Consider the following 27817-nt stretch of genomic DNA (forward strand, 5'->3'; position numbering starts at 1 on the left):
GTAAGCAGAGGTACAAATGACTGATTATTTAGAGAAAATATCTCGTTAGTCTCTTTCTCGCAGGTTATCAGTGCTTTGAGAATAAAAGGTTATAATAAGAATCCCGAAAATGAGAGGGGGAGTCCTCTATTTATAATAGAAGGTTTCAGTGTAATGATTACAAGTTTGTAAGTGGGCAGGTGTAGTACAATTTCTACCGCGCTTCCTATTGGCTAATTATATAGGAAATATCTTCAAATCGCGCAGGGCTCGGACAAGTGGGCGACTCCCATCCACTCGTAGATAAAGCTTGAGTCTGCCATTAATGACAACTATACTCTTTCTGTCTTTTGATGACATGGCAGCTCTTGGATGGCACAAAGCCTTCCTGAACTCTGATTGGTGCTTGTTGACGTAAACTCGCGTCAGCCCTGATTTTCTAAGCATAACAGAAGCTCCCCAATTCTTAAGGTTCAAAAATTGAATCTTGAGAAATTCATGATTATGCCGCAACCTAACTTATTTTGAAGAGCACTTGCTCGAACTGTCAGTTGAGAACAGCCTGATCGAAACAAGGTCGATGACTTCACTCAACCAACGAACTGAATAGAGGTTGCGATATGGATCTTCAAGATTTATATAAGCGACCTGAGGTGCTTGTCCCAAAAGGTTCAACGACCTATGTCGAATCCTACCTAGTGCTATACCGATGTGTTTCGAACTTTATCTGTCATCCACGACCTGAAAGTACTTAGAGTATTTTGCTGTCGGAAGTTGGAAATCACTTCACTCTGAGTTTGATAACTGGGGAAGAGTGTTTTTTTTTTTTTTTTTCAAATGACCTCTTCAGATGTTATTCATTGCACTTGACAGTTGTCTTGGTCAATAAAATAAGCTTTATCTGACAAACGTGTCTTTGTGCAATAAGTGTCAGCCATAAGCATTAAATGCAAGTCATGCTGAAACGACATTCTCTTTTAAAGCATTAAGTGTGGATGAGGGCACATGTAATGTGAAGGCGATAACCACGCCAACGTTTGGCATGGGCAATCTAAATCAGCACTTGGCATTGGCAGTTAGAGTCATGTCAAACAGCGAAGTTGGCTAAGCTGGAAACTTGGTGAAGCTCTATGAGGTCGTTAAACTCATAGAGGTGATCCTGCATATCAGAATTCTCATCTAATGCCCGCATATCGGGCATTCTAAACCTTAACGGGAAAGAAGCAGTTAACACTATTGAAGAAAAAGGGGAGCTTCAGTGGCTCACCTACGCTCATTCAGCTGAGCTCTAAGTTGATCTAGAACTCGCTATAACTCCTCAATCTAAGGAAGCAGAGCTATCTGGGGATCGCTTTCCGCAACGTGGGTTCAACCTTCACGATTGCGGTTGAGGAAAAACTGCAAGTCGGACTCTTCCTCATCTCTACCAGAGCCTTCGATGTGCCTCGACACACACTAGCTAGAGCCATGTGTGGGCATTGAATGGCCAAGGGACTTATCCCGACTTCCACGGTGGTTAAAACCGACCCATGTATGGTGAGCATTTCCCTTGTGGTGATGGTGAGGACCATTATGCCGACGATGAAAGGAATCTCCCTGCCTTGTACTCTTTCGAAGGTGCCCAAGCGATGTGGCGTGGGACGGCTCATGATACAGCATATCGCCAAGTTGTAAAGCCATGGGTATTTTACCTGCTTCATGACTGGCAATCGCTGGTCCCTTGGAGCCCTGGGGCCCATTATCTGCCACCTGCTTTCCCTTGTCTTTAAGCGTTGTAGGGCACGCGGTATTGGCTTTCACCCGTTTTCATGCTGTAACGTGACCTACAGGTGACTTTGGTGGCAGTACCGCTTTATCGAAATTAGGCAGTATGACCTGATCCAAACGGTTTAGCCGAACGGTTTAGCCTTCGGTTAACCATTTCGAGAGTATTGTTGAACCTCTCTGATAACTCCTCACAGTTGGATAGAGCTGTGAGCTCGAGGGAAAATCCGTTGTGGTATTTTGCAAAATGGGAGGTACTTCAGAAGAAGTATCGTCCTGTACCCAAGGGGATCTCATCGGGGCTAGGGCTAGTTCGCTCGATTTCGAAACCACAAGCCATTTGTCAACAAGTAGAGCTGATTGATCAGAGATTCTTGATGAAGAGTGGATACCAAATCACGCCCTCCTTCTAGTGCCAAACTGTTGATTCTTGATTTTGACACCAACGATTCGCACGTGTAAAGTGCTAAGCTGACTTAGAAATTACAGGTGAATGAAAGAGGCAATGAAGAAAATGAAAGATAATTTTTGAAGTGGTTCGGATGCGTAAAGCGAATCCTATATCCACTGTTCTTTTATACATATGAGGTTACAGGAGCTAGCGTGTAGCGAACAGCGAGCAGAGGTACAAATGACTGATTATTCAGAGAGAATATCACGTCAGTCTCTTTCTCCTACATTATCAGTGCTTTGAGAATAATAGGTTACAATCAGAATGCAGTTTTTTTTAATCAGAATCCTGAAAATGAGAGGGGGAGCCCTCTATTTATTTATAGTAGAAGGTTTCAGGGTAATGATTACAAGTCTGCAAGTGAGCAGGTGTAATACAATTCCTACCGCGCTTCACATTGGCTGATTACATAGGAGATATCCTTAAATCGTGTTTGTGAGCTATAAGCTGGTCAAACCAACTTATAAACTCTAAAGCTTATAAGCCAAAAAATATAAGTTGAGGGGAACTTAATTTTCATAAGCTCGGCCAAACATACTTGTTAATGCTTGATTTTGACACTAACGATTCGCACTTGTAAAGTGCTAAGTTGACTTAGAAATTACACGTGAATGAAAGAGACAATGAAGAAAATGGAAGATGATTTTTAAAGTGGTTCGGATGCTTAAAGTGAATCTTACATCCACTGTTCTTTTATATATATATGAGGTTACAGGAAGTCGCGTATAGCAAATAATGAGTAGTAAGCAGAGGTACAAATGACTGATTATTTAGAGAAAATATCACGTCAGTCTCTTTCTCGCAGGTTATCAGTGCTTTGAGAATAAAATGTTACAATCAGAATCCTGAAAATGAGAGGGGGAGCCCTCTATTTATAATAGAAGGTTTCAGTGTAATGATTACAAGTCTGTAAGTGGGCAGGTGTAGTACAATTCCTACCGCGCTTCCCATTGGCTGATGACATAGGAAATATCCTCAAATCGCGCAGGGCTCGGACAGGTGGGCGACTCCCATCCACTCGTAGATAAAGCCTGAGTCTGCCAAGTTAATGACAACTATATTCTTTCTGTCTTTTGATGACATGGCAGCTCTTGGATGGCACAAAGCCTTCCTGCACTCTGATTGGCGCTTGTTGACGTAAGCTCACGTCAGCCTTGATTTTCTAGGTATAACAGAAGCTCCCCAGTTCTTAAGGTTCAAAAATTGAATCTTGAGAACTTCATGATTATGCCGCAACCTGACTTATTTCTAAGAGCACTTGCTCGAACTATCAGTTGAGAACAGCCTGATTGAAACAAGGTCGATGACTTCACTCGACCAATGAACTGAATAGAGGTTGCGACATGGATCTTCGAGAGTTACACAAGCGACCTGAGGTGATTGTCCCAAAAGGTTCAGCAACCTATGTCGGATCCTACCTAGTGCTATACCGATGTGTTTCGAACTCTATATGTCATCCACGACCTGAAAGTACTTAGAGTATTTTGCTGTCGAAAGTTGAAAATCACTTCACTCCGAGTTTGATAAATGGGGAAGAGTGTTTTTTTTTTTTTTTCAAATGACCTATTCAGATGTTATTCGTTGCACTTGACAGTTGTCTTGGTCAATAAAATAAGTTTTATCTGACAGACGTGTCTTTCTGTAATAAGTGTCAACCATAAGCATTAAATGCAAGTCATGCTGAAACAACATTCTCTTTTAAAGCATTAGGTGTGGATGAGGGCACATTTAATGTGAAGGAGATAACCACGTCGACGTTTGGCATAGGCATGGGCATAGGCATGGGCATGGGCATGGGCAATCTAAATCAGCACTTGGCATGGGCAGTTAGAGTCATGCCAAACAGCGACATTTGGCTAAGTTGGAAACTTGGTGAAGCTCTATGAGGTCGTTAAACTCATAGAGGTGATCCTGCAGATCAGAATTCCCATCCAATGCTCACATATCGGGCATTCTAAACTTTAACGGGAGAGGAGCAGCTAACACTATTAGAGAAAAAGGGGAGCTTCAGCGGCTCACCTACGCTCATTCAGCCGAGCTCTAAGTTGATCTAGAACTCGTTATAACTCCTCAATCTAAGGAAGCAGAGCTATCTGGGGATCGCTTTCCGCAACGTGGGTTCGGCCTTCACGATTGTGGTTGAGGAAAGACTGCAGGTCGGACTCTTCCTCATCTCTACCAGAGCCTTCGACGTTCCTCGACACACGCTAGCTAGAGCCATGTGTGGGCATTGAATGGCCAGGGGACTTATCCCGACCTCCACGGTGGTCAAAACCGACCCGTGTATGGTGAACATTTCCCTTGTGGTGATGGTCAGGACCATTATGCCAACGATGAAGGGAATCTCCCTGCCTTGTACTCTTTCGAAGGTGCCCAAGCGATGTGGCGTGGGACGACTCCTGATACGACATATCGCCAAGTTGTAAAGCCATGGGTATGCTACCTGCTTCATGATTGGCAATCGTTGGTCCCTTTAAGCCCTTTGGCCCATTATCTGCCACCTGTTTTCCCTTGTCTTTAAGCGTTGTAGGGCACGCGGTATTGGCTTTCGCCCATTTTCACGCTTTAGCGTGATCTACAGGCGACTTTGGTGGCGGCACCACCTTATCAGAATTGAGCAGTACGACCTGATCCAAACGGTTTAGCCTTCGGCTAACCATTTCGAGAGTATTGTTGAACCTCTCCGGTAACTCCTCACAGTTGGATAGAGCTGTGAGCTCGAGGGAAAATCCGCTGTGGTATTTTGCAAAATGGGAGGTACTTCAAAAGAAGTATCGTCCTGTACCCAAGGGGATCTCCTCGGGGTTGGGGCTGGTTCGCTCGATTTTGAAACCACAAGTCATTTGTTAGCAAGTAGAGCTAATTGATCAGAGATTCTTGATGAAGAGTGGATACCAAATCACGCCCTCCTTCTAGCGCCAAACTGTTGATGTTTGATTTTGACACCAACGATTCGCACGTGTAAAGTGCTAAGTTGACTTAGAAATTACAGGTGAGTGAAAGAGGCAATGAAGAAAATGGAAGATGATTTTTGAAGTGATTCAGATGCTTAAAGCGAATCCTACATCCACTGTTCTTTTATACATATGAGGTTACAGAAGCTCGCATATAGCGAACAGTGAGCAGAGGTACACATGACTGATTATTCAGAGAGAATATCACGTCAGTCTCTTTCTCGTAGGTTATCAGTGCTTTGAGAATAATAGGTTACAATCAGAATGCAGTTTTTTTTAATCAAATTCCCGAAAATGAGAGGGGGAGCCCTCTATTTATTTATAGTAGAAGGTTTCAGGGTAATGATTACAAGTCTGCAAGTGAGCATGTGTAATACAATTCCTACCGCGCTTCCCATTGGCTGATTACATAGGAGATATCCTTAAATCGTGCAAGGCTCAGACAGGTGGACGACTCCCATCCACTCATAGATAAAGCCTGAGTCTGCCAAGTTGATGACAGCTATACTCTTTTTGTCTTTTGACGACGTGGCAACTCTTAGACAGCACAAAGTCTTTCTGAACTCTGATTGGCGCTGGTTGACGTAAGCTCGCATCAGCCCTGATTTTCTAGGCATAACAAGGCTCATGATATTTGATGAATGGACACATCCAGATAGACTTGAGGTACCGGTGCATGTTGAAAAGTTGGCGCCACAAAAAGTGCTACACAAGGCTGAATTCAAGAAAGAAGGTGTTCTGAGAAAGTCTATCACAGGAAAAAAAAAAAGTTGACATCCCTAGGTTATATTTTTACAAAAATTCAGGCCACATATATTTTTCACTTGCAAAATAGTCCCTACTAAACTCTGTTATCAATTACATAATCTATTATGAAAAGTCTAAAATACCCCGAGAAGCAAATTTTAGAAAAATAGAAACCTAAATTACATTTTAACCCTTATTACAGTTTTATTCATTTTAAACAAAATACTTACCGTTCATTCGTGAGTTCATAAATTTGTTGAGTTGACAATATTAAATATTACTTTTTAATTATCAAATCTCCATAGAATGATTAGAATTTAATGTTGAATTTTTAATTCAAAACTTCAATTCAAAAGATATGTTAATAATTTATAGTAAAACTAAAACATATAAGAGTTTTTAGTATATATATGTACTAAGAAAACAAACTCTTGTACATAATTGATGTGTTATGAATCTTTTGTGATAGAATCAATCATCCACATACATTGAATTGATGTTCATGCTTTAATCCATTTATTTTGTGTCTCATCAAGTTTGTATGTGAAAGGAATAATCATGTTAAAGAAATAACTTGTAAATATATTAAAGTGAACAATAAGATTATCATTTATAGTGATGTCTAGCGTGTTAAACGAGTATTGTGCAATATATGTTGAATCTAGATGGTTCCTCACATGGGTATTGTCTACAGTGTTCAACGAGTTTAGCGATTAAGAGATTCTGGTAAGATAGGGGAATCACCTTCTATGGTTAGAGAGAAGAGGTTTAAGCTGTGAAATTTAAAACTTAACCATACTTCACATTGGATACCTTGTTATTGTCAAAGTATTCAACTTAAATGGCATTTATATATATGTACGGGATTACCTTATTTTGATTCCTTACCAAAAACAGAAGGATTTTGTGGAAGTAAAGTACCTTTTCTGGATGGTTACCATTAAGTCATCTGATAATCCACAAGAGAGGGTAAAATTACCCTCTCGGCATAACCCATGACCAAAGTATAATCAGCAAACATTGACTTGCCAAGTCAATTCCATTAAATGTTAGATTGAGTTGTAATACAGATCGGACTTTTAATAGTATTCTGGAATGCTCCCCCATTTCACCTAACCTTTCTAGGAACCAACCGCGCATATCATGCTCCATACTCCATGGTTGTTATATTCTTCTTTAATGACAATTACACTTTACACAACATTAAAAAAGCATTGACTAATAATCGCCCAAAATCACAAAGTTGTGTGTATCAATTCTAACACGGCTTCAAATATTTGACCAGTAAACGCCTCTAGTCTCAAAGTTTGGTGTATTCTAACGCGGCAATGTCAAGAAATTATGCAAACTTCAAAGTAAACGCAGCCAATGTAGAATCAGCTAACTCCAAACAAATCGGTTCGTTGATCACACCGTCAAATATCATGCACGTTTCGTCCATCCAACGTCTCAGACTCCATCAAAATTTCTGAGTCTATTCAATAAGAAAATATGATAATTGTAGACATTACAAAAGATGCAAATCCGAATAAATATAAAGTAACTGGAATATGCTTATTAAATAATTTATCTTATTATAAAAGTTGACATATATATAGGGATATGATATCCCAAACACTTATATAACTTGAGTTCTTATCCTCTTATAAAGAAAAAACAGAGCCCAAAAACAGAGAAAGCAGAGCAGAGGCGACTTGATTATAAAACAAAGCAGGCGCGACCTGAGTTTAAGAACACATACTAGGCAATGGCTAGAAGTTTGAACAAAATTTTTGTTGTAGCAATTGTTGCTATAGCGGCTCTGCTTCATAGCTCCAAGGCACAGACAACACATATAGTGGGTGATGCCCTAGGCTGGATTGTCCCTCCAAGTACTGATACTTACACAACATGGGCTGCAAATCAGACCTTCAAAGTTGGTGACGTTCTAGGTAACTTTCCTTTTTTAAAATTATGGTCTCTTCACAGTTGTAAATGAATCGATCAAAAGTTTTATATGTATAATTTTAATGTGTTTAATTTTTATGGTTTGTTCAGTGTTCAATTTCGCCGCTGGAAGACATGACGTTGCTCAAGTCACAGATGGTGCATTTAATGCATGCAACACTAGTAGTCCCATTTCGAGAGAAACAAATAGTCCTGCAAACATTACTCTGACTTCATCAGGCGAGTATTACTACATTTGCACAGTTCCTGGCCACTGCAGTGGCGGCCAAAAGTTGATGATCAACGCTAGTGCTGCAGCTGCTTCTCCGGCTCCTCAACCCTCCACTGCTCCCTCTCCCGTTAACGCTCCAACACCAACACCCGTTACTGCACCACCACCACCACCAACACCAACACCAACAACTGCACCAACACCATCTCCCACAAGAGCACCAGTGACTTACGTTGTTGGAGATAATATGGGGTGGATTATTCCACCAAACACTTCCGCTGGTTACCAAAACTGGGTTCGTGGCAAGACCTTCGTGGTTGGAGATATTCTAGGTGAGGACAATTAGATTTTTAATATTTTTTTTAAATGATCTTGATTTTCTATTGAATGTGTTTGAAAACACTAAACACATCTAACATGAATAATCTCTCTTATTTCTATTTGCAGTTTTCAACTATGCGATGAATGCTCACGATGTGGCCGAGGTGTCAAAACAAGCATACGGATCATGCGACAGTAACAACACCATTTCTTTCAATTCAAACCCACCTACAAGAATTACTCTCACAACTCCTGGCGAACATTTCTACATCTGTACCTTCCCTAATCACTGTTCAGCTGGCCAAGAGCTGGCCATCAACGTCACCGGAACCGGCACTGCCGCGTCACCATCGCCCAGTACTGCCACGCCACCATCACCCGGTACTGCCACGCCACCATCACCCAGTACTGCCACTCCTCCTTCTACAAACACTCCTTCAGCGCCATCTCCAACAGGTGCGACCACCCCTTCTGATCAATCAGGAAACTCTGCTAAGTCTCTAAATGCTGCCGGCTTATCTATCACTTTCTTAGCCATTATCGTTATAGGTTTGTTGTATTAGACGTGGTATAGAGTTAGTCATTTTCTTTGTAAGTTCAATGTATTAGCCATTATCAATGTGATTCATTTTACCAGAAGTTGACATGTTACAGAAATTGAGATTTTTGTATTACAACAATAAAGCAGATTTTGACATTTTGGCTTTGTGATTTTATTTTCTAATTAAACATTAATGATCGTACTAACTAGATCTCAAATTTTCAACCCATATCACGATAATCTTTTGTCTGATATATCGATTGAGGATCTGGATTTGACAAGATTACTAAGCAGCAGTTTCTATCATTCACAGATAAGGGTAGGTTTGGTAGGTATCAAGAATTTTTTTTTTTTTTTTTTTTTTTTAATTGTATACCCGACAAGCGATATTTTGGGGTAGAAAATTAACAATTCTAATCAAAAAGTCAAAGCCAAGTGTACGCAATGGTCCTGCTCTTCTATCTTCAAGTCTATGTTTAATTATGTTTGACATGGAATACTTGATAAACTTATTTTATATGTTTCTTGATCACTNAAGGACAAGTGTTGAAGGGTTTTGATGGGTGAGGCTCAAGGAAGAAAAGGGTGGTGGTTGGTTAGGTTAAATTGATTTGGAGAAGTTGAGATTTAAGAAGAAGAAGATGAGAACTAGAGAATTGGAGAAGTTGCGATTTTCCTTTTTTTTTTTTTTTTTTATTTAAACCGGGTATAATTCGGGTATTCAATTTATTCTTAATCTGACTCGGTACCTAAACCAAAAATTTGGTATTTCCTAATGTACTACCCGAACCTGACCTAGATTTTTGGGTATCCGAAAAATTTGGTTCAATTTAGTTCGGTTATCGTGTTCGGTTTGGGTAACGGGTAATTTGCACACCCGAACCACACATAATCAATTTGCTAGAGTGATTTGTGTAGTTTAAAGAAGAAAAGAGTTAAGAAAAATGTTAGAGAATTTTTTCTCTCAACCTTTAGCTTGGCGGCAATTGAAGGGATATGGGATATTTAAGGAAAAATGCCTTTTTATAGGCTAACCCTAATCTCCCCTTATTAGGATCTATTACTAATATACCCCCATCTAATTAAATAATTAGATATTATGATTTTCGAAGAAATTAATTAACCGGGTATTAAGCAATTATTATTTTATTCATCCAATAATAATTATTCAATATTTAAAACTTATATACACCAATATATATATATTTAACTAATGATATTTTCAATCTTATAAATTAAATCCAATACGGGATTAGATCCAGGCAACAACCTTTCCAACAAATTTAATTGCTCCTTAACATTTACCAAAATACCCTTTTATCAGTAAATGATGAAAATGCCCCTCACTTGTTATCTTCTTTAAATTGCCTTTTAAATGTGTGACATGCAGACTCCTTATCATATCAGCAGTGAGTAATATTATGATCAACACCCTATTAATCATCTCATTACACACATACCAAGATTGGCCTCTAGCAAGGCATCATGGCTACCTAACAGATTCGGGTTCAACGTATTCCCTACCTATCAATAGTATGGTTACCATGCAATCAAATCTTTTCATCATCTATTATCTTATCAAGGTTTGAAGCATAGAAATAATGTCAGCTTCAAGTATGAGCCACCTTGACATATTCAGATTCGGTTATTGGACTAATCGACTAACCGAGCAAAAACTTGATTCCACCGTGGCCACAGATTTAAGGTCGTTGTCTCTTACCAAATATCTCACCGAGATAATTTCTCCTATACTCAGGGGTGATGAATCCTTTCTCAATCCACCATGGCCATAGTGTACTTCTCAATGCAGCCAATCACCACCATACTGATAACCCTAAATAGGATTATGTTAGACTAGTGTCAAACTACACCAATGTTTACACACAATGCTTTGGTGATCTCAAGTCTAAGTACCACATGAACCACCATCCGTTAGAGGATGTATTCCTTAGACATTGGGGTTACCATCTATATGGGCCAATTCGATGAACTTGTGAATAACAAGCACCCATGCGTCGCACTAAGTTGTCACCAAACAACATTGACATGTGAGATTTGTCACTACCTTCTGGTAGGGTTGTTCAACACTATGATAATCTTATTGTATTATGTATGTCCTAAGTCAGGATAATACTGGGGCTACGGACATTTCTAGAATAGCCACCAAATGTGATCATAGGGATCTCACAATCAAGACTTAACACTGCTTGATTCCCTTGTTATGGTTCAACCACTCTAAGGACATATATTATCACATACATATGGAATATACCTTACATAATATAAATGATGCCTTTTATTAATAAAATAACATGATTCATAGAGTTAACATACAACAGTATGATTGACTCTAGGGCACCTACTATAACAATCTCCCACTTGCACTTATAGAAAATCATTTACATATTTAATACCAACTGAAGCTAGGTGCCTATCATGCTTCTATTGCGACAGTGCTTTTTTAAGCGGGTCTGTGATGTTGTCATCGGTAGGTACTCTACTTATTTGCACATCTCTTATCTAAACAATTTTCCTGATTAGGTGGAATCGTTTGAGTATATGTTTGGATCTCTAATGAGACAGTGGTTCATTGGCCTAAGCAATGGCCATATTGTTGTCAAAGAATAATTGTACTGGATCAACAATGATTGGAACCACACCAAGTTTAGTAATGAACTTCTTGATCCATACCGCCTCTTTGGCTGCATCTGATAATGCAATGTACTCAGCCTCCATTGTAGAATCAACTATAGTACTCTACTTTAAGCTTTTCTAACTCACTACAGCTCCATTGAGACAAAAGACAAAACCTGATTGTGATCGATAGTCATCTCTATCAGTTCGAAAACTGGCATCACTATATCCTCTTACAGTGAGTTCATCCTCTCCTCCATAAACCAAGAACATATCCTTAGTCCTCTTCAGGTACTTAAGAATGTTCTTGATTGTTATCCAATGATTCTCACTTGGATCCGATGGATATCTACAACAAATGCTTAAAGCATATGAGACATCAATCCAAGTACATAACATGGCGTACATTATGAATCCAATATCAGATGCATATGGTATCCTATTTATCTTATCTCTCTCCTCGGATGATTTTGGACACATGTCCTTTGAGAGATAAAAACCATGTGACATAGGAAGAAGTCCTTTCTTGGATTCTTCCATACTAAATCTCTTTAGCACCTTGTCAATGTATATACTTTGACTTAGGTCGAGCAACCTATATAATCTATCTTGATAGATCTTGATACCAAGGATGTAGGCTGCTTCACCTAAGACCTTCATAGAAAAGCACTTGGATAACCAAGTCTTTTCCGTTTGTAAATTCGATATATCATTCCTAATTAGTAATATGTCGTTGACATATAATATTAGGAATGCCATTGCACTCCCATTGGACTTCTTATAACCACATGGCTCATCTTTGTTTTTGATGAAATCGAATTCTTTAACGGCTTCATCAAAATGAATGTTCTAGCTCCTTAATGCTTGCTTAAGTCCATATATTGAGCTTTGCGACTTGTATACCTGTTCTACTTGTCCTTCAAGAACGAAACCATCGGGTTGCGTCATATAGACATCATCTTCAAGGTTTATGTTCAGAAAAGCAATTTTGATATCCATTTGCCAAATCTCATAATCACGGTATGCAGCTATTGCAAGCATAATCCGAATGGACTTTAGCATTGCTACTAGTGAAAAAGATTCATTATAGTCTATGTCATGCTTTTTTTTGAAACATTTGGCAACCAACCGTGCTTTATAGGTATGCACGTTACCTTCTATGTTTGTCTTCTTCTTGAAGACCCATTTACATCCTATGGGTTTGAGCCTTCGGGTAAATCCACCAGAGTCTATACTTGGTTCTGGTACATGGAGTCCATTTCCAATTTCATGCCTTCAAGCCATTTTGTGGAATCTAGATCCGATATAACGTCACCGTAGGTTTGAGGTTCATTGTCTTGATAAACCAGTACGTTACCATGCTGAGTAAAGGTGGAAAAATAACCCACCCGGCCCGGCTGCGACGGGTTATAGGGATTGGTGGGTCGAGCCTGACTCGACCTCCTAACCCGACTCGCCTCTTGGCCAGAAAGGCTAGCCCAGCCCTGCCCGCCAACCCTAACCCGACGGGTTATGATGCGGACCAGGCCGGGTTAGCCCATAATTTTTGTTTTTTGTTTTTTAATTTTTTCTTTTGTGTAATTGTTTTTAGATAACTTTTCAAATATCAATAATTCAATTAAATTAATTTTTTTTTGTTAACATTTCAAATATTAATTCAATTTTAATACAATAAAATTGTAATATAAGAAAAATTAGATTTATTCATTTATCAAAAAATAAAATAAGAAATTACAACAATTATTGCCTTGCTAAAAACCTTACCAAGAAAAACCCAATGGGACAAAAACTTGGTAAGGAAAAAAGAGNTTCCTTGATATCTGCATTTTGTTTAGTGATGGCAATGGCCCGGGCCAGGACTGGATACCCCTTGACTCAGGCCCAAGCCCAACCTGACAAAGGCCCAAGTCCGGCCCGGACCTGTCATTGGTATGATAGGTAAAATCTAAGTCCAGTCCGATGAGTTTTTTGTAACCTCAAGCCCGGCCCAAGCCCACCCATTTTTATAATGTGAATTTCTAAATATTAATAAATTTCAATTTTTTTATATTTTTAATTCTAAAAATAGTTTTTAAATATTAATTTATTTTTGAATACCCAATCAAATGGGATGAGATTAGGGTTTGAGAAAAATTGGTATATACGTAAGATAATCTTGTAATTAAATATATAGTATAAAGATAATTTAGTAAAATTAATACTAAAATTATCGGGCTAGGCAGGGCCTGAAGACATACCCAGACCCGACCCGTACCTGAGATCGGGCCTTAAAATCAGGCCTAGGTCCAAACCTAAGCCTGTGAACATCGGATAAAGCCTGACCTTTTTAGGCCAGGCTGGCCGGGTACCCAAAAATATGGGGCCCTTGCCATCTCTAATTTTGTTTGTAATTTAACATACGCGCCAAAGCTCAAGAAACAAATGCACTAATTACTCTAGTTTGTGACTAACGATAATTTTTATGCATTGCCATCATAATTCCCAACAGCCGTTCTTCACTTTTGCCCTGACATAAGTATCTGATTGGTATCTGTCTGAAAAGTGATGACACCACTTTGTTGCCATGACCACAACTCTATCTCTATTCTCAAAGAGGGTTCTTTGATATTTCTCACAGACTCACAGGATAGAAGTGGTGGAAAAATAACCCGTCTGGCTAGGCCTGCGGCGGGTAACAAGGGTTGGTCGGGTTAGGCCCGTCTCTTGACCAGAGAGGCTGGCCTAACCCTGCACGCCAACCCTAACCCGATGGGTTATGATGCAGGCCGAGCCGGGTTAGCCCACAATTTTTTTTTTTTCTTTTGTGTAATTGTTTTTAGTTAACTTTGTAAATATCAATAATTCAATTAAATTAATTTTTCTTTTATTAACATTTCAAATATTAATTCAATTTTAATACAATAAAATTGTAATATAAGAAAAATTAGATTTATTCATTTATCAAAAAATAAAATAAGAAATTACAACAAATATTGTCTCATTAAAAACCTTACCAAAAAAAAACCCAATGGGACAAAAACTTAGTAAGAAAAAAAGAGTGCAATAATTGATAATTAATTTACAATTTACAAAACAACTAATTTTGGGGTTGACTAGGACCTTTCTCATTCGTATCATCTATATTATAAAATTGAAATGATTCTATTAAAGTATCGTCGACAACCTCGTATTGATCTTGATGGCGCGACCGTTCCCAATCTCGAAGACATGTAAGGACTTCAATCATTTTTTGTGAAAGTTTAGTCCTCCTTTCATTTAAAATTCTTCCACTTGCACTAAATGTTTGTTCGGATGAGACAGTTGAGACAGGAACAGCGAAAACATCCAAGGCAAGTTTTGATAATACCGGATAAATATATTTTCTGGTTTTAAAATATTCTAAGACATCAAAGTTGACTCTTTGTTGTGGATCTGCTGGTAACACTTTGGGGGTTCCAAAATATTGCTGAAGCTCATTACTCTGTGACTGCATGGAGGACAGTACATTCGTTGTTGGTGCTTCTGAAAAGGAGTTATGCTTCGGGTTCGGGTCCTCTTCGGCCTATTAAGTGCACTCCAAGAATCGAAGTCTTCATTTGTTTCTTCTGATGCAACTTCCCTGAGTATTTCGCCTCTTTGCTCGTTCTCATACCTGTTTTCATATTGCAAATATACCTCTGCAAGACACTCTCTTACCTTGCCTAATTGATTGGCATATGCTTCGTTTTATACATTTTCAGTTAATGTGTCTAAACCATTTTTTAAACCTGCAACTTTAATTCTACGATCAAATATAACACCTAAACAATAAAGAAAAGGAATGGGTTTCCAATATTTAAAAAGAAAAAAATTCATAGTCTTTATTGGTCCTCCTAAAATTTCATTGTTTCTGTTTTTTTCTAAATAAATCTGAAATTTTTATAATTGTATGTATTACCAATGGACTAATAGGATAATACACACCAGAAAGTTGTAAAGTGGATTGGTAAAAAAATTTAAGAAAAGAATGAAATTTTTTAACTATATGTCAATCATTTTCTACCAAATAATAAGGACCTCTATTATTTGCTACAAAATAACTAATTAAATTTGCATAATATAAACATGAATCAAGCATTAAATAAGTATTATTCTATCTAACAGGTATGTTTAATGCAAAAGTTCTAGGAGACATAATTGATTTTATACAAACATCTTGAAATTGAGCATTTCTTTTATTACTACCAGTAATCCAAGTTAAAGAATCTCAAATTCTATCAATATTATCTCTAATTATTTTCATACCAGTTTTCACAATTAAATTAATAATATGACATGTACAACGTTGGTGAAAAAACTTTAAATTATCATAAAAATGATAATTACTTTTAAAAAAATCTATAGTTGTACTATTAGAACTTGCATTATCTAAAGTTAAACTTATCACTTTATTAATAACATCATAATCTTCTAAAACTTCAACAATTTTATTATAAATTTGTTGACCACTGTGATCTACATCCATTGATCTAAATCCCAATAAAGATTTATTTAATTTACATTCGTTATCAAAATAATGACTAGTCACATAAATATAATCTTATTTAGCTCTACCACTCCAAATATCAGCGGTTAGAGTCACATTAACATGACAAGTATGTATTTTATTTTTTAATTTTAATTTCATTTTCCCAAACAATTTTATTAAATTATTTCTAGTTGCAGTTTTAGAATAACTTTTAAATCCGAGAAAAAAATGAATTTTTAATAAATCTTTTAAAATATTTATCTTCAGCCATATTAATAGATTAATCAGTTACAGCAATATATAAAGCTAATTGTTCCCTATATACATCAAAATTATAACGCCAAGTAGTACCCATATTAGTTATTTGAGTTTGATTGGTTTCTGTATTTCCATGTTGAGTAATATATTTATTAGCATGCCTTTTTAAAGTATTAGTATCATTACTTGAATCAGCTTTATAAATATTTCCACAATACTTGCATCTTGCTTTCTTCACTTGAACTCCATTTTCTGTCTCGTAAAACTTATCGAAATGCACCCAAACGTCTGATGTGTGCCTGTGGTCGGTTTCGACAGCAATTGATGAACCCGCTTCTGCTTGAGATGAAGTTGGACGAGGACGACTTCTAGAACCACCGAGAGCTGTAGCAGCATGGGGAGGAATCAGGGGAATATTATGAGGTGTATCGATTCTGAGACTGGGAAAGCGGGACTATTTGAATCTCCTGCATTTATGTTAGTAAATTCAGGGGGACTATGATAGTTTCCTTCATCATTGAAATCGATGGGATGAAAATATCTATCCATTGTAGTTAAAAAAAAAATTTTGCTATAGAAGAAATAAAAAATTAAAGAAGGATAGTTGAAATTTGGAAATATGAATTGAAAATTGCATAAACTAATAAAAATTAAAATGAGAGCAAATTGACAAATGACAACAAAGAGAATAATTGAGAGATTTCAATAGAGATTAGAGAAAATGAGAGAAAATGAGAAAACATGAGTTTAGGGGCTATTTATAGAAGAAAAAAAAATAGGAAAAAAAAATGACTAAAAAAACCCCTCTAACTGTTATAAAACGGTTATATTTCAAGGGTAAAATGGGTATTTGTAAAAATATATATATATATATATTTTTTTTTTTAAAATTTTTTTGTCCAACCCAACGGGTTGGCGGGTTTTTTTTTTTTTTTTTAAAAGTAACCCGTCGGGTCGCCAGGTTATCATAATACAACCTAGCCTGCCCAGCGAGGTACATATAGGTCGGGTTCAACTCGACCCGCCTTTTAACGGTCCAGATTGAACCCTCCTTAATGCGGGTCAGGTTAGGATTGACCCGTCTAACCTTTTGTTCCACCTCGAATATTTGTTCCATCTCGTCACTCATCGAACATAATGAAAGAACCATTGAATACAAAAAATATACAACTTTCAAGTAAAACAGTGATTAAATTCCCTTTATGGGTCAATAACAGAAGTTGATTGCTAATCCTACATACTGTACTTTGTCAAAATATTGAACTTTCAAGTGAAAAACTGATTATAAAAGTGGGCCATATAGCATTTACGAATTATATCATTTACAGATTTGGGAATCTTCCATCCTTATGCCTTTTGTTAAAAATAGTCAAAAGAAAGAAAAGAAGGTGTCTTTTTGTGGGTTTGGCTGGGCCAATACTATTGAATCAGATTGGATAAGTCATCTTCTAAATTCATTTTTCAGATAAGACATAGGGAGGTGCATGGTTGCGAGGATTCGCCCTGTAGAATCATGTGCCTACAGTCTTCATTTTTTAATATATTAGCCATTAGTCAAATGTCTGTGAAAATGCTTCTCAGAAATTTTTCTTATTTCTTTTTTCATTTTCTGTTAATAAGGTATACTAAAATAATAATAAAAAAGTTATTTTTAGTGTTTTCAATAGGGTATGCTAACAAAATCCTCACTGATTTCACCCATTTTCTTTTTTGTTAACAGAACAGGTCCACTGAAAACAATTACAGTACGATCGAGGAAGAGGTACTTCAAAGTTTAAAGAGAAACACAAGCAAGCCTAAGTGAACTGTATGGAGTGTTCGAGATTGTGGAGCTAAATTCAATCTAAATTAGAATTGGATTAGAATATGAGTTTTCCTAATTTATATTTAAGTAGAATTATTTTCTTTTAAGAATATTATTGGAAATATGATTATAATTATATGAGGAATTAAAATATAATTCATATTAGGATATGAGATTTGAGTTCTATTAAGAATTGTGTCTCATATATTACTTATAAAAATGGGTTAAGTCCTAGAATTAGAGATCGCAAATTGAATAAAAGATAAAGTCAACAATTAAAAGTAAGAGTCACCAAATAAGGTTTAATGAATAAGCCAATTTGTGAAGCTTGCGAGAGATTCTTGTAATTTTTTTTTTTTTCTTCACAGTAAAATTCTGCAGCAATAAAATTGATGTAATTCTCATACAAAGAGTGAACCACTATAAATCTTGTATTTATATGTGTGATTATTTTATGTCTTTTATTCGTACTATTTTTTCGCTTTCTTAGATTTAGAATTTGCTAGTATCTACTATAATATAATTAAATCTAAATAGCAACCAGAACATACAAAAAGCAATTTGAAAACTTTAGCCTGCATAAGGATATGGTTGCGTTTGCTGTCTGATCAAATTCTCTATTGGTTAGGTTACTCAACAGAGTGCCAGATGGCAGTTTCTGAATTAAAGAAAGAAAAAGAAACTTATCCTACTTCAGTCACATCATTTAGCTTTTACGTCCAATGGTCAGGCTTGCCAGCCAGCTCCATTATTGCTGATCTCTGTAAGTATATTAAACCAGTTAGCATACTGATCATGCATCCATTCTTGCTGAAAGTTTGAAACAAAGACGCTTCTAATTAAGTTGTCGAGAGAAAAGAAAAAGGAAAACAGAGTGCATATATCCAGGGTGGACCTGAAGAACACAAGAAGAATAGGAAGATGGGTTTGCGCTTCGATATGGTTTGGTACATGATAGTTGCAGTAAGTTTGATAGAGGCTGCAGCTGCTGCAGAGTATCATTTGAACTGGACTGTTCCCCCTTCCCTCGATTTTTATTCTAATTGGAGTAGAACGACTTTTGAGGTTGGAGACGCAGTGAGTAAGCATTCGTAAAACCCTTTGCACCTTTATTTTGTCTTTCAAATTAAATTATGGAAGCCTATAAATAAGTATAATAGATACTATTTAATCCAGTATGAATGTCTAATTCTAATTCTTTATATATATAGAGTAGTAAACTAATTTCATGCAAAGCATCGGATATTCATAGAAGGTAAAGTTTCAAATTGAAGGTGGGCCCAAATTCAAAGAAACCACAACTAGAACCGGAATCGGCAACTTTCTTGGATTTGGAATCGAAATTGGAACCAAAAACATAGGTTATGTTCCGGTTCTGGCTACTCAAGTTAATTTCAATTACCCTTTTTAGAAAATGACAAACAAACCCTCTAAAAAGTAGAATACATGTCCAATAGTTTACAAAAATTACAATTCAATCCCTGCTCCTACTCGGGTACCCGGATCTTGGTTCCAGTTCCAGCTCTAGTTTCTAGTTCTGGTTCCAGCTCTACTTTCTGGTTCCTGCAGTGGTAAATGGAAACCCCGGATACCCACTAGTTCTGGTTCAACTGGTTCTTCAGCACACCCCCAGTTTCAATTAGGTAGGATTTTTTTTTTTTTTTATCCCTCTTAACACCGGTTTGAATTGCTTTCTATGTATGTACACTTCTATCATTAAAACTTTCAAAATTAGATTTATAATGAATTCCTAATTTCATAATTCTAGAATATACTAAAGACAAATTTAATATATAAATACTTAAATTTAATAAATAAAAAAAGAATAAAATCTTTATAAATGTTGTGATATATTAAAAAGTACTTTTTAGAAATGATTTTTCTTTTCAACACAGCTTTCAATTAAAAAAAATTTAGTAGAATTTTTTTTTTTTTTTTAATTTCTTGTTTTGGAATTTATTAACTTAGAAAAAATTTAAGAATGGAATTTGATGTTGAGAGCACTTCTAGAATGGTGCAGATAACCCATTTTATGTTTTAGCAAGCATCAAATCAAACAAGATACAATTCTTGCAACCTCTAGAGTGATCACCATCTTAATGTTTACATCATTATCTTCAAGAATGCATCTAACTTAATAGTTCGTCGTCTAGAGTTTCAGACATTCAATATTATTTCAAAAGAACTTAATTGAATTACACTGTACATTAATTTTTATTATTATTTCACCAGTATTCAACTGGACTGGAACGCACAATGTTGCTGATGTATCGAAGGGAGACTATGATAATTGCACAAAGGTAAGGGCGGTTCTTGATAGCGATGATCCTATAAGGGTCAACTTCAGCTCAAGTGGTAATCGTTACTTTATCTGCACTGTTGACTCACACTGTGAACAAGGCCAAAAGGTGGCTTTCCTCATTAAAGGTACGGTAAACAACAACTCCTCCTCTGCTCCCTTCGTGACTGTTCCTGCGTCATCTGAGGTTTTCACCTTCTTACTCACAGTTTTCTTGATTTACAATGTCTAAGCTAAAGCTACATGGGTTATATATGTTCATTCCCTTATTGTAGCAGAGTAGTAGTTCGCTTTTACGTTTCTGTTGCACTGATAAGAATATGGAGTTTGTAATATATACAATAAAATCATGTGTCATTTACATGTAGTTTTGGTTTTGCCATATAAAGAGACGTTGCTAATATACACTTCCTCTCTCAGGTTCTGTTTGGGACTGATGTTTTAAGTCTTATAATTTCTAATAAGAAAATAAAAATGATACACAGTACTGGTTAATAACAATATATTGAAGTTGGTTGCTTCAAAATAATAATAATAATAATAAATCTAGATTAAAATTGTTTAAGCAAACACTTGACTTACAATTTATATTTTATTGATTGATCTATATGTGTGTGTGTGTGTGTGTGTGTGTGTGTGTGTGTGTGTGGTATGGCTTTTAAGGATACATGAGAAAATAGGGCCACCTTCAGTGACTGCAAAAAAATAGCCTCACCCTTAAGCCAGAACTGTCTATTGATGCCAAACTTCAAAAGAGAAAGTAACAAGAAGGGAGTGCCTCCAGGCCGGCCGGCTACAGAATCAAGGAAATGGCTAGTGTCGTTGGTTTCATTGGGTGGTGGATTATTGTAATGAGTTTACTAGAAGGTGAAACCACAGCAGAGATATACAATGTTGGAGACGGCTATGGTTGGGCCGTTCCTCCAAACAGCTCCAGTAACTTCTACGTTGAATGGGCTAGCAATAAGGCATTTAATGTTGGAGATTTGGCCTGTAAGCCTATATTAATTATAAAAATATTACTTTTACAATCTCTTCTTATAAATTTTATCTCACCACCTTGGCATGGTAGTTCATGAATAATCAATTTATAAATTGGTAGGCAATAACCATTTGTGAACTGATTAATTGTGAGCTGTCACATTAGGGTTGTGAGAAAAAATTTGTGAAAAGAGGTTATAAGTGTAGTATTACCCTATTAATTATGTTAAAATTGTGATGGGTGTTCCTATTTAATTATTAGCTTAATTTATTTTTTTCTTAAATAAGGGACAGATTATTAGGTTGATTAGAGGAATATTCAAAGTAAAGGTCGTGCCAGATGGAGATGGCTATGATTTAAGAAGACACGTAAATCCTTGTACAAGTAAGAAGAAATAAAAGACGACGGAGGCTGAGCACGTGGGTGGATGTGATTCAGTGTTTGAAGATCATGAATTTTGACCTTTTTGCGTCTCTGTTTCTAAATAATTAATTAAATAAATATATCCAACCATGCATGCATATTATCCTCCTTTTTCGTTGATTTTAAAAAGAGAAGATTATCCAGGGACAGAACACACAGAATAATTAAGATTGGATAGCGGTGTTGGTTTAATAGCGGTGCTGGACTGCTGTAATGTCTTAAGTAGAGGGTGCAATAGCAGCAAGCAAATCCAAATATAAAGTTGGAGATCATTTTGATTGGGCTGTTTCCTCCCAACACCTCCACTGATTTCTATGCTAAATTGGATTACCAATAAGACATTTCTTTTCTGCGATTCAGTGGATAAACACTTGCTGTTCGGTATTTTTCATTCAAAATTTTCAATAGAATTTTTATTTAACACATAAACTATCAAATTAAAATCCAACGTCATATCAAACACTGGCTCAGCTCAATCTCTTACTGCAATTGCTTTCCTATTATCTCTACTTCTCTTCACTTTGTTCTTTTATTTCTTGAGTTAATGCACCCTTGTCCATGTCCATGTGTAGCTGATTTGCATTACAATAAAGGATCTTGGATATTACAACTGCGGTTTTGGTTTGATTTAGATGGATGTATGTGTATGAAGCAGATGATGATAAGATTTTAATCTTTTAAACCTCTGGACTTATCTGTACACAATCTTAATTTTCGTAAATCTTGATTGAAGTTGGTGAGTGGTGGGGTTGGCCGGTTGCAAGAGAAGACTAAGTTAAAAGGTCTGAAAGGGTGTTTATTTACACAACTTACCTAACCTTTGTATAATCAGACGCAGCTAAGCTAACATATTGATAAAAATGTTATTATACTTGATAATTTTTCGCTATTTCACAATGGCTCAAAGAAAATTTTAAGAAATCCAAGGTATATCAGGTACATGTTTGTTTCCTGACGAAAGAGACAGACAGCCAAGATAAGAAATTAGCTGCAAATTGGTGGGAGGTGGCGCCTCTTTGACAAAGACCAGAGTATTGTAAATTCCTGACAGATTTAAGTTGTCACTGCACCAGCTATTATTTCTGTCGATAAATTACATGTCGCTTGGCTTGAGAACAAATAATGAACATTTGATGTAACCATTTCACAAAAATTCGTATTGGGGGTCCCAATATTAAAAGAAGTGCCGAAGCTATCAACATCAAATAACTTCTAGATTCTATAAAGTTGATGCTAGAAGCCCTGTTTTGCAAGAAAGGAGTTTGCTCTGTCTAGTGCTTGTAAAATGTGATTTAAGGAAAGGCCCCATCAGATTGGGTCGTTAGTTTTTACTGCATTCGAGATGGGTGAAGCATACCTATAATTCCTTAAAAGTTCATAAACTCCCCTTCACATTCAAGTGTATACGATTTATAATATACATTCCAACTATTTTCCAGTATTTTAGCTGGCCTGCAACACACAATGTGGTTGAACTATCCAGGGGTGACTATGATAAATGCAGAACCAAAAACCCCATCGGTGAAATCTAACAAATCAGCCCAGCAACTTTTACTTTGGATTCAAACGGCAGTCGTCATTTCATCTGCACCGTGGATTCACAATGTGAACGTAGCCAGAAGGTGACAATCAACATTGGCCACTACAGCTCTGCTTCATCAATGACGGTCAGCTCCATGTCGGCACTTTTCTCCGCGTTAACCTTACTCTTCTTTATATCAAGTTATTATTTTTAAGTGGCATCACATTGTGTAGCTATTTATTCGAGTCAGTGTTATTGCTGGGATGTTTATTGTTTTGAGTAAATACACGACTCTTGGACTATTGCTTTTACAGGATTGCTGACATGTTATTACAACTTATAAGACCGTGTCAGTGTCTTTGCCGGCAATATCTGTTTTTAGCAGTTTCTGCAATCACATACAATTTAATGACATGAGAGACATTGTCGATTCAAAATTTAATGAAATTGAATATAGTGCTGTATTTCCTTTTGGGTCTTGAATATAAATCCTAATCTCAAAATCGTCACACAATATTCAATAGTGATGGCAGAAAAGATTCAGTGATCAAGCAGGCAAAATAGCAGTCCAAATCAAGATCAAACTTGTCTGCCCAGTATTTAGATACAAACCTGTCATTTGAAACCGGCACAAAGTTTAAACATATGGTGCCGTGAATGCATGAAACAATAGCTTCTAGTTTGAAATTATAGAACTAACCACACCGAACGAAAGTAAGCTAAAACATGCTGGAGGGGATAGGAATAGGATGACAAGACAATTAGGTCTCTTAAGAAGATAAGTTCTTAGAACATACTTTCAAGTTAAGGCTACTTCGCAAAAACCTCTCTCATACCATCCTTATCTCCACAATCAGTAGCCTAGCAAAGCCCAACTTACTCCACCTCACACAAAAGTGCAATGCCTATGGAATATTTCTTTAACTGGCAACCAATGCCACTTGCACACATAAATTGACCAAAATAGAACAAGGAGAAGAACGATTAGGAAATTGACCAGGAACCAGTCCCACATCAAGTCTTTCATCTCAATTCCAAAATTTAACGGTTATAAACTACACTTAACTCACAACAAATATTAGATCAGTATCTAAATCATTAGTACATGGTAAACTAGTTCCTGTTAATTCTATTCATTCATGTAGAGCCTGGTGTGACATCTAGTGTAGACTACTTTCAGTGCAGTTCAGTACCATGCTTGTAAGTTCAGATTTCTATTCCAATCAATGAATTTGTGGTTCAAATTTCTTAGATCACCTGTGCAGGACATAATTTTTCTCCTTTACCAAGCTGAGTCTTTATTTAACCAGAAAGCTAGAGATCATTCAATTAAATGTCTGTGGTGTTAAAGTGACACCAAAAAAATTTAAGTTCAGAGATCGTTTGTGGCTTGTTGTCTACGTGCTGTACTCTGTGATCACAGCCGAAAGTTCATATGATTTTCAGATTTTATTTACAATTCACTTTACTGTGCATCCCATATTGCTATTTATAATCCACATGAAAGATTTTTATGTTTAGAAATAAATAGAAAATAGAAGTTGCAAAATGATTCTCCGCTAGATTTGAGGCATCTCACATTTTAAGTATATAAGCTACAACTTGAAAAAAGTGTCTACAAACCTGGTCCTCTTATTCGACCAATGACTTGGTTGGACGGAAGCCCTGGCTGCAAGCAAAATTGTACATTGTCCAAAGTGTCATTGAATGGTGCCTTAGACTTTCCAATAGTTGCCTCTAAATTGTGAAATTCACCCTCAGGAAACCACTTAGTTGAACAGGACTCGAAGGGATCATTAGCAGTCTTCCCAGGAAAGAAACTGAACTCCTTATTTCTTTGTGAAGAAAGATTGCTGAACCTATTCTCTTCCTGAGAACTACTTGAACCAGCATCTTCCATTTCACGAGCAGAACTTCTATCCATGCTCATACAGGGGTCTGCAACAAGGCCCAATCGCAAGGATAAATCACATTCTGTAGCAAGTGGCCTCTTGTGGGTGTCCCTAAAATCTGGTTGTGTGATTCTCTTAGAAGCAACATCAGAGCCTGGACAGGAGAAAAGATTCTGCAAGACACCCATTTCTGAAGGCTCTGGAATTGACATACCAACAGGTTTGCCAACAAAAATTGGGGCAGCGTTAATATTTTCTGGAACCTGGAATCCTAACTGGGGATCTTCAGTTCCAAAGTGAGTTCCATAGTACAATGGATAAACCGAACCCAACTTCACTGGGATGTTAGTCTCCACTGTCATCGCCTTGTTATGGCCAGAAGGGATAGTAAAAGAAGGGTTACTATGAGAAGCCGCTAGGTTATCATTTCCAATAACATGGCAGTTTGATTGTGAAACTGGAAAAGTTGAATTCACGTTCACAGAAGATCTTGCAAAGTTTAATGAACTTCCAGAATGAAGTGCTGATAACTTAGGGCATTGTTCATCAACAGATTTATCCACAATTCTATGAGGCATGGATGGAGAATCTTGTGGTCTCAAGTTGAGATAAGTCCTAGGGTTACTGTGCCGTTGGCTTCTTGAAGCTCTCACCGGAATGCAGCCCAAATTAAGGGCAGCTAAGCAACAAAAAGAAAAATTGTGAACAAACAGAAATTAAAACCTCTGGTCTATTTGTTATGAACTACTTGAAAATTTAATTAAGTTTGAGCTAATATGCATCCACAATGAAAACAATCCAAGAGCATAATTTGAGAGTTGGATCTAAAATAGCAGGGCAAATAACAAATATAATGTTACCTTCAACACAAGGCGGTAAAAGCTCTCCAGTTTCAGTGCTTTCGTCTCTTCTAATAATCGTGTTAATGGCATCATTTACACGGTCCCATAATGTATCAAGATTAGTGTACTCACCCTAAGTAATGAAAGCATGCAAAGATGAATACGAAAAAAAAAAAAAAAAAAAAAAAAAAAAAAAAAAAATAGAAGATCCAAGAACTTGAAAGCAAAATCAAGAAGAGTAACCTCAGAATTAGCTTTGGAGTACATGATTTCTTCGGCTTTTAAAACTACAACAGGTAGTTTTTCTTGCCACTCCCTGTTTTTTTTAGTTCGAGGGCTATGACTCTCATGGACGACCCTAATCAAACACATGGTGGACAATCATAAAAATGCAGAAAACAGCATAAAAATAAAAAGAAGCAACATAGAGAAGACCCAGAACCTGAAAATCTGTTGAATGATAGAACCTCTCATGGGTTGATGTCTTTCGCTGTGCCATGCTCTTCTCACACACTCATATGGTCTTGGCCCTGGCCTTGGCATCTTCAATCAGAAACTCACCACCTAAATCTTTAGCCTACAAGAGAAAAGATGTATATAATTTGTGTTTTTTTCTTTTTTTCTTTTTTTCAAAGAGAAGAAGAAGAGAGTGAGAGAGTCTACATGAGAGAATAGATACAAAGATTGACAAGTCAGTTGGTGCTGTGTTTTGGTGTGAGTAACTTCAATCCCCAGTTTTGCAATGGGGATTTTTTTGCTGGGGAGTTGTACACAATAGAGAGAGAAAGAGTTGCTTTCCCATACTAGCTTTGTCTTCCCCCAATAATTTAAGATAGTTTGCCATTTTTTGATGTACAGTTAGTTCATTATTTAAAAAAAAAAAAAATTATTTTAAATAATAATAATAATACAAGAGGTTAGGTCATTTTCTTTGGGAAAACGTTGTGTGGGTGGGTATCTGAAAGTGCCTGGATTCAAGCCTACCATTAAAATCTCCCTGCCCATGCCATCACCAATTTGCAAATTGATTACCCAGCATGGTCACAAACAGAAATTGACATCTTAACCGCCCCTATTTTCAGACTGAATCCTCTTCCTCTGCAACAGTCACTGTAAAGCAACTTGTGCTTACACTACACACATTGGGACTCACTCTCATTCACTTATCACTTTTCTTTCTTTTTTGGAAAATGCCTCTATGCCTATGGCCAATTGATGGATGTAACAGCCACCTTGAAGAATGGAAGATATCCATATCCATCACCATGAATGTCAATTGCATAAGCATAATCCTCTTTCTCATTAGTTAAAAACTTAATGCATCCACTCTTTGATAATGCCATTGCATATTTAACACACAAACTTTCTTCTCACACCATTCAGTACTTTTCAAACTCTTCATCATGGATCCTCTTAAACAACCAAAGTGTCCCTTTTGCTTTGATATCTTGTTACATGACAAATCTTCTTCACCAAATATTTTTACCTGTTGTGATCCTTGATCTCGACTTTCTTATAGAAATCCTACCTAACAAATAAAAAGGATTGAATGCTTGCCTGGGTGTTGGTGTTGCCTATATATGTACGAGTTGATCAAGCTTTGGTGTGATATCTCTGTATGCTCAACTTGCTTTACAAAGTGCAACACCAATGGATTTTGAATTGAGTCTAGTTTTCATTTGGATTTATTAGCTTTTTCTTTCTATTGGAAATATTGATAAGCATAATTTCCTCTATCAGGAGGAACACTAGGGTTGTCT

General features: G+C 36.7%; 3 protein-coding genes across 4 annotated transcripts; 2 read left to right on the top strand and 1 right to left on the bottom strand.

Annotated features, from left to right (window-relative positions):
- Positions 1-7505: 7505 nt before the first annotated feature.
- Positions 7506-9085, top strand: LOC116130310 (uclacyanin 1-like). The gene is made up of 3 exons (XM_031416056.1): positions 7506-7826; positions 7933-8385; positions 8501-9085. The coding sequence occupies exons 1-3, from the start codon at positions 7643-7645 to the stop codon at positions 8935-8937; spliced, it is 1074 nt and encodes a 357-aa protein (XP_031271916.1). The 5' UTR covers positions 7506-7642; the 3' UTR covers positions 8938-9085.
- A 9753-nt stretch (positions 9086-18838) lies between these two features.
- Positions 18839-20628, top strand: LOC116130299 (umecyanin-like). Its single transcript, XM_031416043.1, has 2 exons — positions 18839-19178; positions 20330-20628. Exons 1-2 carry the CDS (start codon positions 19019-19021, stop codon positions 20626-20628), a joined length of 459 nt encoding a protein of 152 aa, XP_031271903.1. The 5' UTR covers positions 18839-19018.
- A 3837-nt stretch (positions 20629-24465) lies between these two features.
- Positions 24466-26896, bottom strand: LOC116130322. Of its 2 annotated transcripts, XM_031416069.1 has the most exons (5): positions 26721-26896; positions 26500-26634; positions 26301-26415; positions 26076-26190; positions 24466-25894 (listed from the first exon to the last, which is right to left on the bottom strand). In XM_031416069.1, the coding sequence occupies exons 2-5, from the start codon at positions 26598-26600 to the stop codon at positions 24939-24941; spliced, it is 1287 nt and encodes a 428-aa protein (XP_031271929.1). In that variant the 5' UTR covers positions 26601-26634; positions 26721-26896; the 3' UTR covers positions 24466-24938. The 2 variants fall into 2 exon arrangements, with proteins under 2 accessions (XP_031271929.1, XP_031271928.1); XM_031416068.1 differs by having other exon boundaries at positions 26500-26896.
- Between the last annotated feature and the right edge of the window lie 921 nt (positions 26897-27817).

Source organism: Pistacia vera, unplaced genomic scaffold, assembly GCF_008641045.1.
Source record: "Pistacia vera cultivar Batoury unplaced genomic scaffold, PisVer_v2 Contig219, whole genome shotgun sequence".
NCBI lineage: Eukaryota > Viridiplantae > Streptophyta > Magnoliopsida > Sapindales > Anacardiaceae > Pistacia > Pistacia vera.